At 55.8% G+C, this 9,172-nt stretch overlaps 1 protein-coding gene across 1 annotated transcript in view; it reads left to right on the top strand.

The window, feature by feature from the left end:
* KCP (kielin cysteine rich BMP regulator) overlaps positions 1-9,172 on the top strand; it is a 32,972-nt gene that overhangs the window by 4,829 nt on the left and 18,971 nt on the right. Inside the window, 12 exon segments of the mRNA XM_027775888.1 lie at positions 1,077-1,266; positions 1,339-1,415; positions 1,957-2,116; positions 5,217-5,284; positions 5,493-5,589; positions 5,724-5,806; positions 5,987-6,080; positions 6,957-7,039; positions 8,357-8,450; positions 8,571-8,650; positions 8,727-8,820; positions 9,105-9,172. The exon segment at positions 9,105-9,172 is cut by the window's right edge and continues 18 nt beyond it. Coding sequence (XP_027631689.1) covers positions 1,077-1,266; positions 1,339-1,415; positions 1,957-2,116; positions 5,217-5,284; positions 5,493-5,589; positions 5,724-5,806; positions 5,987-6,080; positions 6,957-7,039; positions 8,357-8,450; positions 8,571-8,650; positions 8,727-8,820; positions 9,105-9,172 — 1,188 coding nt within the window.

Raw genomic sequence — 9,172 nt, 5'->3', positions numbered from 1 at the left:
AGAGTGGAGGAGAAGGGATTGCGGTGTGACCATCCCCCCTGGGGGGTGATTTCTCGCTTTCTGTCTCTATGTCTCTCTCTGTCTGGCGAGCACACGTGCCCTATAGTGAAAAAAACCTCTCCAAAATAAAATTCTTTCTTTTCCTTTTTTAGGTTTATGCCATAAAGCATCTGTGCTTTCACCAGAGAGAGAGACAGAGAGAAGGAAAGGAGAAATCACCCCTCTGGGGGGATGGCCACACCATAAACCCTTTCCCTCCATTCTCCTTTTGGGATTTTGGGAACACACATGCACCCAGGATGATTTTCAAGTTGCCAGGTCCAGGACTCGAACTGCAGTTGGCCATGTGGGAATCCAGAGCCCAAACCACAATACCACATGCTGGCCTCATGTTTATTTTCATTCATATTAGAGAATATGTGCAAGCACATGAAAGAGAGAGAGAGAGAGAAAGAAAGCACCCCCCACCCACCCACCTATGGGGCCCGTTCTTGCCACAGTCCTTTTTCCTCCAAATTGCTGTCCTGTCAGGATCCTGACAACACTTGAGCCTGATGTGAAGCTTATGGGCTGGGATTCAAACTCTGGCTGGCCAGAGGGGATCCAGCTTTCTCTGCGCCATGCTTAAATGCTGCACCACAGGCCTGGCCTGGAGCCTTGTTCTAAGGCACATGCAGGCTCTTATCTGAACAGCTCTGCACAGCCACTGCACAAACGGGCAGCCCATGGTACCTGCCTGCAGTCCAGACTCGAACTCCCGTACTGGGTCTCGCCCTGTGGCGCCTGCTGCTGCTATGTACATCAGTCCCACTGGCGGAGATTTCATGTGGGCCCAGAAGTCCTTCACTGTGGGGTGGGGTGGGTCTCCGTTCTGTCCCAAGGAGAGGCCTGGACCTGTGCGCCCCGGAAAACTGACATTGTTGCTGAATGCTGCTGAGGAGGGCTCGCCTTTGCTCTGGGGCTGTCAGATCTCCGCCTCTCCCTGCCTCAGTTTTCGCACCCCACAAGTCTGTGGGATCCTTGGGGGAAACTGAGCTATGCTGCTACCCATCCCCCCATCCTCTCTCCTTCCCTAGAACAAGAACCTGCAGGCCAGGGTGCAGCGGCTAGAAACCTGTGAATGCCGCCCAGCCTCTCCCCACTGCTGGGGGCTGGGGCGTGCCTGGCCTGAGGGGGCCCGCTGGGAGCCTGATGCCTGCACAGCCTGCACCTGCCAGGATGGGGCTGTGCACTGTGGTCCCCAGACTGACCTGCCCCGTTGCCGGGGTAAGTGCCACCCCGTCCGCCTGCTGGGGCTGCCTTGTGGCCTGGACAGTGACCGCAATGTCTCCTCCTCAGGCTGCAGTCATAATGGTAAGGCCTACGGCAACGGGGAGACTTTCTCCCCAGATGCCTGCACTGCCTGCCACTGCCTGGTGAGTCCCCCCGTGACCCACTGGGTAGCCCCCACCTGACCTGCTCACCCGTCGGCCTCACTGCAGCCCCCTGCTACTGCGGCTTGGTGTGCTGGGTGGGATGGCTTCTATCTGCCCCTCCGCCAAACCTTGTCGCTGGTGCGGCCCCTGGCTGATTCCAAGCCATCTCATTTCTGAATTCAATCTCCATCACGGTGGGGACCCTGACCCCTTGATTTGGGCCTGACAGGCTGCCTGCAGGCAGAGGGTGTGACCACTCACCTATCTATATCCCCTCCCTCGCCTGCATGGCTTCATCGTCCCCACTCTTTGATGACACCCGGAAGAGATGGCTCTCAGGGCTCAAGGGCATCAGGAGTGATAAGGTGGGGGGACAGGAGGACATTTCTCTTCTGCCGTTGAACTGAAGGTAGCCCGCGTACTCCAAGCCAACTCCTCCTCCAGCTCCTCTGGTGTGTCCCAGCCTGGGCAAAGTTTTGGTGCTGGGACCTGCCCTCCAGGCTTCTGACACCTGCACAGCCACCTCGTCTGCTTCCCACAGGAAGGGGCCATAACCTGTACTCTGAAGCCATGCCCGACAGGACCCTGCCCTGAGCCAGGGACATGCTGCCCACACTGTGAGCCAGGTCAGCCTCCCACAGCCCCAGCCCCACCTCCTGCCCACGTTCTGGGGGACGCCGGAACCATGTCTGCACCTGAGAGTGAGTGGTTATGGGGCGTGCCTGGAGGGGGCCTGTCACTCACCCCGACAGTGGCTGGGGGTTCAGAACTGATGCCCAAGTCAGCAGATACCAGCAGCAGCCCGAATCTGTGCCGGAGACCACCAGAGAAATAGACACACGATCCTTCTCCTGCCCTCAGGGAGCTTGTAGTCTCGTGGAGGGGGTAAATTTGTAGGTAACGCACATGAGTTAAGCTCCGGTCAATACACTAAGAGGAGGTGTGGAGGGCAGTGTGTGCTCTGCAGAGGCGGGAACAGGAGGGCAGGGGAAGCCCAGCCAGACTAGGCAGTCAGGTGGCTTTATCGACAGTGGCCATCTGACCTGGATCTTCAAGGAAAAGAGGAATTTCACACACAAAAAAGAAAAAGTAGTACTTGAGGGCCCTCTAGGCACAAAAGCAGCGGGGGGAGAGGTGCATTGTGGGAATCTGTCAGGAAACTGGCTGCAGTAGCCCTTGCAGTACAGACTTCTTCTGTGGGTAGTGGGGAGCCACTGAGTGTGGAAGAACCAGTGTTCAAGGAGATGTGTAAAGGATTCATGAGGCTGGTAGGTGGTGTGGTGGTTAAGGGTGCTAGACTCCCACATGGCCAACCGTGGTTCAAGTCCCAGGCCCAGTGGCTTTCTTTCTCACTTTCCCTCTCTCTCACTCTCTCTGTCACTCTGTTCCTCTCATGTCAAATTAAAACAAACAAACAAATGAATAAATAAATAAATTAAAAATAAAATAATTTTTTTAAAAAAAGAATCTTGTATTTAGGGCCAGCAAGTAGCATGGTGATTAATGTGCTGGCTTCTCACTTGGCCAACCACAGTTCGAGTCCCAGACCTGGTGGCTTGCTTTCTCACTTTCCTTCTCTCTTGCTCTCTATCTGTCTCTCTCTGGTGAGTGCACATACCCTGAAGCAAATTAAATAATAATATTAGGTAAAACTAAATATTTATTTTTCTGGAGAGGTTTTTGCTATAGGGCGCGTGCACTCACCAGAGAGACAGAGAGAGACAGAGAGATAGAAAGCGAGAAATCATCCCCCAGGGGGGGATGGCCACGCCGCAATCCCTTCTCCTCCATTCTCCTCTTAGGATCTTGGGCACGCACACACACGCCCCTGGCGTGAGTTTAAGCCGCCGGGTCCAGGACTTGAACCACAGTCGACTACGTGGGAGTCCAGCGACATAGCCATTATGCTAACTGCTGGTCCCCACAACTAAATAATTTTTTAAAAAGTGAATATTCCTCTGGAATGGGCGAGATCAGAGACCAGCTAGCGAGCTGTTACAGCTATTGTCCAGACTTGGAGCCAGGGATATCCAGGCCGGAGAAAAGAGGGGTGTTTCTAAAGAAGAGGCAAGAGCTGGTGACATTAGATCCCATGGAATAGTGGAGGCTGAGCTTGGGAACTAGGAGGCCATGGAGCCAGTGGCAGCGAGGACAGCTGAGAGGAAGAGGAGACCATGATTCTACTAGAGAGTGGCCTGTAATCAGGGGGGTGGGGTTGCCAGATTCACCAAATACAAATACAGAACAGGGCCAGGCAGTGGCACAGTAACAAAATCCAATGCTCTGTGAGGCCAACCCATGTAGGAGGGTTTCAGGCTTGCATTCCAGAGACCTCTCTGAGTGTGCCAGGCATGTGCGTGTCCATGATCTGGAACTGGCTGGGGCTAGGGGTGAATTGCAATGTTAAGATCCTGTTGGGGGACCAGCAGTTAGCGTAATGGCTATGTCACTGGACTCCCATGTAGTCGACCACAGTTTGAGTCCTGGACTCGGTGGCTTAAACTCACGTCTGGCACATGTGAGTGCGTGCCCAAGATCCCGAGAGGAGAATAGAGGAGACGGGATTGCGGCATGGCCATCTCCCCTGGGGGTGATTTCTCACTTTCTGTCTCTCTGTCTTTTTCTGATGAGGACACACGCCCTAAAGCAAAAACCTCTAAAAAAAAAAAAAAAATCCTTGGAACCAGCAGTTAGCGTAATGGCTATGTTGCTGGACTCCCACGTAGTTGACTGTGGTTCGAGTCCCGGACCCGGCGGCTTAAACTCACGCTGGGCATGTGTGTGTGCATGTCCGAGATCCTGAGAGGAGAATGGAGGAGAAGGGATTGCGGCGTGGCCATCCTCCCTGGGGGGGGTGATTTCTCGCTGTCTGTCTCTCTCTGTCTGTCTGGGGAACGTACAAGCCCTATAGCAAAAACCTATTAAAAAAAAAAAAAAGATCCTGTTGGGAGTGCTGTCTCGTTGTCTCTCTCACTCTTGGAATTAATAAAGAAAAAAATAAAACACACACACACACACAAGATACCCTGTTAAATTTGAATTGCATATAAACTTTTTTTTAAGGTATAAGCATATCTCATGCAATATTTGGGATATATTTATAGTTTAAAACCATTTGTTATTGATCTGAAACTCAAATTTAACCAACATCTGGGACCAGCAGGTGGTGTGGTTAAGGACGCTGGACTCCCACATGGCTGACCACGGTTTGAATCCTGGACCTGGCAGTTTTCTTTCTCACTTTCCTTCTCTCTCTCTCTCTCTCTTGCTCTGTCCCTCTCTGGTCAAATTAAAATAAATAAATAAGTAAAGTGAAATAAAATAATTCTTTATAAAACAAACAAAAAAACCAAATTTAACAGCATCTCATATTTTATTTGTGACCCTTACCCAGAGAGGCATCTCAGCTGGTACTGAGAAAGGAGGGTACAGGAACACAGACCAATGAAGCCTGGAAACGCAGCCGTGGAGGCTTGGCCTGAGATTAGCATTTTGAGAGTTAATAGATCACGAAGAAATGAGACACATACCCGCAGAGCGTTCAGGGAACACGGTGCCTCAGAGTCAGTGCTAGCCTAGGGGATGACTTTGGTGAAATTTAAAAAGGCACCCTTTTCCTCAAGACTCTGCTTCCACCTGTAGTGAAATAGCTGGAATGCAAAACTACTCATGATGCTGGAGTTGGGCACTTTACTGCCACCTGCTGGAGTGTTGTAGTAAATATAAAAATCCCTGATGTCTGCCCCCAATGTAGCGTCCTGTCCTCTGATCTTACTTGGGAGCCTGGTTCTGGTTTTGCAGGCTGCCCTGGGGGCCGCAGGGCTGGGGAAACATGGCATCCAGAGCCCTGTGTCATCTGCACCTGCCAGGTAAGGGAATCAGGGCCTGGCCACAAGCTCCACCCGCCTCCCTGCTGCTCTGATACCCCAGGCCTGGCCATGCCACACCCAGTCAGAAGTTGGGAAGGGCTGCTGCTGCTGCCAGGCATCAGCCTAGAGCCAGCTGGACCTGCTAGGCCAACAGAGTCCCCTGCTTGGGCAGTGGGGTGGGAGGCAGGGCTCAGTATCTGCCCCACAGGCAGGGACCGTGCAGTGCCAGAGATTCCCATGCCCAGAGCTCAACTGTCTGGAGAGCTACACCCCACCGGGGGAGTGCTGCCCCATCTGCCGGCCAGGTGAACACCCCTCCCAGACCCTCCATCCCCTCAGCCCCACAGGGTCTAGTCCCTGCTTGGGGTCATGCCTTTGTTCGGGTGATCAAACTCACCCTGCTCTCTGGAGACAGCCCACTCCTGGCAACCCTCCCCAGGCTGTGAGTACGAGGGCCAGTTTTATGAGGAGGGGGCCGACTTCCTGTCCAGGACCAACTCTTGTCTCCAGTGCTCCTGCCTGGTGAGTGCCCCCCGCCTTCACCCAGACGTTGTCCTGCTTGGACAGCCCCTGCCCCACCCTGAGCCGTGCCGGCCACTCTCAGCACCTCATGTGCCTTCTGAGAGCTGGTGTCTGACCCTGCCCACCCTGCCCTCTCTGGGAGCCAGACCAGGAGGCATTATTACCATTGGTGCATTGCAGAGGAGCCTGGTTCGCTGTGTGCCCATCAAGTGCCCGCCCAGCCCCTGCCCTGAACCAGTCCTGAGGCCTGGGCACTGCTGCCCTGACTGCCAAGGTGAGCACCCCGGGTCCTTCCCTTAAGGAGCCACAGCCAGGGCTGTGATGCCGTTTCCTGAGCTCTGCCGCTCACCCCGCTGGCTCCGATCTGGTTCGGTGAGTGGGGAGCAATGTCCAGGCAAAGCTGCGCTGGAGCTGGAATGCCCGGATGGCAGTTGTACTGCTCTGCTCAGTGGCACTCTGTGCCTCAGTTTCCCCATTTGTAAGATACAGACATTGGTGCTCTATACCTCACAGCGCTGCTTGATATATATTGACTAAGAACGTGCTTCCTGCTCCCCAGAAACCTAAGTCATGAAGTCAGTCATCAGGGATGACCACGAGGGGGCGATACCGACCCATGCACCAATATTACAAAATGAAGTAGGCGGAGAAGCAGGGAGCAGGTGCTGTGGAAGTTGAGAGGAAGGAGACCCAGTCTGGGCTGCTCATGGGGCAACTGGTATCCTAAAGGCAATTTTAAGGGTCCTGAGGCCACCCTTAAAGAGCAGTTGGCCGGGTGAGGGCTGAAGAAGGCAGAGGGAACCTAGGAAGAGGGGTGGCGTGAGCAAAGGCTCGGAATCTTGGCCCAGCACGGTGTGTGTCCTGTGGGAGGTGCATGTGAGTATGACTGGCTGAAGCTTAAAGTGAGAGGTGAGGAGGGGCCAACAGGTGGACCAGGCAGGCGTGGCTGTTCTGGTGACAGATAAACTGGAAGGACAGGCCAAGGAGCTTGGATCCCACCCTGTCTGGGATGCTGGGAGCCACCAAGGGGTCTAGGCAGAGGCATGGCCCCATCTGGTCTTTGCTTGGGAGAGAGATGGCAGGTGGAAGAGGCTGGGACAGGCTGAGGCTGGGGTCCAAAACCAGGCCTCTCCTCTGACCCCCAACCCAGGCTGCACAGAAGGAGGCCTTCACCGGGAGCATGGCCAAGAGTGGACCTCACCTGTGGACCCCTGCCAGATCTGTCGGTGCCTGGTGAGTCCCGAGGCTGCTCCTGGGCTGTCTCCACTGTCCCTGCCTTCAGGCCCATCCCCTGCATCTCTTCATCCCGCTGACCCGTGGACACCAAAAGGAGACAGAGAGAAGAGCTGATCCTGGGCACTGGGGTGAGGCCTGGGGGGCCCCATCTGGATGCCCAGCTCAGAGGTGTTCACCATGGGGTCGTGATGCCGCATACGGAATGGCTCCAACAACAGCAGTGTGCTGTCTCAGTTCTGGAGCCTCAAATCCAAATCAGGGGTGTCTTCGGGGTGGACACTTCATGCACGCACACGCGCCCGGCGTGAGTTTTAAGCCACCAGGTCCGGGACGCGAACCACGGTCGACTACGTGGGAGTCCAGCGACATAGCAGGCATGGCCCCATCTGGTCTTTGCTTGGGAGAGAGATGGCAGGTGGAAGAGGCTGGGACAGGCTGAGGCTGGGGTCCAAAACCAGGCCTCTCCTCTGACCCCCAACCCAGGCTGCACAGAAGGAGGCCTTCACCGGGAGCATGGCCAAGAGTGGACCTCACCTGTGGACCCCTGCCAGATCTGTCGGTGCCTGGTGAGTCCCGAGGCTGCTCCTGGGCTGTCTCCACTGTCCCTGCCTTCAGGCCCATCCCCTGCATCTCTTCATCCCGCTGACCCGTGGACACCAAAAGGAGACAGAGAGAAGAGCTGATCCTGGGCACTGGGGTGAGGCCTGGGGGGCCCCATCTGGATGCCCAGCTCAGAGGTGTTCACCATGGGGTCGTGATGCCGCATACGGAATGGCTCCAACAACAGCAGTGTGCTGTCTCAGTTCTGGAGCCTCAAATCCAAATCAGGGGTGTCTTCGGGGTGGACACTTCATGCACGCACACGCGCCCGGCGTGAGTTTTAAGCCACCAGGTCCGGGACGCGAACCACGGTCGACTACGTGGGAGTCCAGCGACATAGCCATTACACTAACTGCTGGTTCCCACTTCTGAGGCCCAAGGGGGGGGCACCTGTCCCTGCCTCTCCCCTCACCTCTGGTGTTTTGCTGGTGATCTTTTGTGTGCCTTGGCTTGTCCTTCACATGTCATGGTCCCTGTGTGGGTATCGGTGTCAGGTTCCCCCCTTTCATAAGGACACCCATCATACTGGGATTGGGGCCCACCCTGCTCCAGTATAACCTCATTTTTAACTAATTACAGCTCATTTCCAAATAAGGTCATATTCCGGGGTGCAGGGTGGGGGTGGGGACTTCAATATCGAATTGGGGGGGTCAGAGTTCAACCTGTAACATTTAACAAGTGATGGCGGGGCGGCCCCTCCCCCACACACACCAGGAGGGCCACGTCCAGTGTCGTCAGCGAGAATGCGCCAGCCAGTGCCCATACCCTGCCCGGCCCCTTCCGGGCACCTGCTGCCCTGTGTGTGACGGTGAGTCAGTGACTTCAGTGAGGTCCCAAGCCCAGAGGACAACCTGGAGGGGCCCAAGCAGCTGGGGGATGGCCCTGCTTAGGGCTCCAGGGGAAGGTCTCACATGCCTCTTTCCGACAGGCTGTTTCCTGAATGGGCGGGAGCACCGCAGTGGGGAGCCCGTGGGCTTGGGGGACCCCTGCTCACACTGCCGCTGTGCTGTGAGTGTGGCTGTCTGGCAGGGAGGACCTGGCTTCCAGGCCTACCTCTGGCATACTGACCAGGCCCTCTTGGCAGAATGGGAGTGTCCTGTGTGAGCCTCTGCCCTGCCCACCCGTGCCCTGTAGACACCCAGGCAGGATCCCAGGGCAGTGCTGCCCCATCTGTGATGGTGAGTGGGCCGGCGCTGGCTGGGGAGAGGTTCTGGGTATGGGAAGTTGCTGACCTTGGACCTGAGCTCCTGTCCCCACTGAGTCACTTCACCTTCTCATGGCACACTGGGCGCTGTGGAGGCGGCCACACTTCTGTATTGTGGGTGTAGGTGGTGGGGCTGGCAGGGTCTCCGTGAAGAACGAGGTGGATGTTCCTGATACGGTTGAGAGTAGCGGCTGGGGTGACATCAGGCTCCCCTTGGCTCCAGCCCTGTCCCCCCAGCCCCATGTCCTCCCCACCCAGGCTGTGAGTACCAGGGACACCAATATCAGAGCCAGGAGCCCTTCAGACCCCGAGACAGTGGCCGCTGC

Source organism: Tupaia chinensis, unplaced genomic scaffold (assembly GCF_000334495.1).
Source record: "Tupaia chinensis unplaced genomic scaffold, TupChi_1.0 Scaffold000610_1, whole genome shotgun sequence".
Taxonomy (NCBI): Eukaryota; Metazoa; Chordata; class Mammalia; order Scandentia; family Tupaiidae; genus Tupaia; species Tupaia belangeri.
The sequence above is the reverse complement of the archived record's forward strand: the minus strand, read 5'-3'. Positions and strand labels throughout refer to the sequence as shown.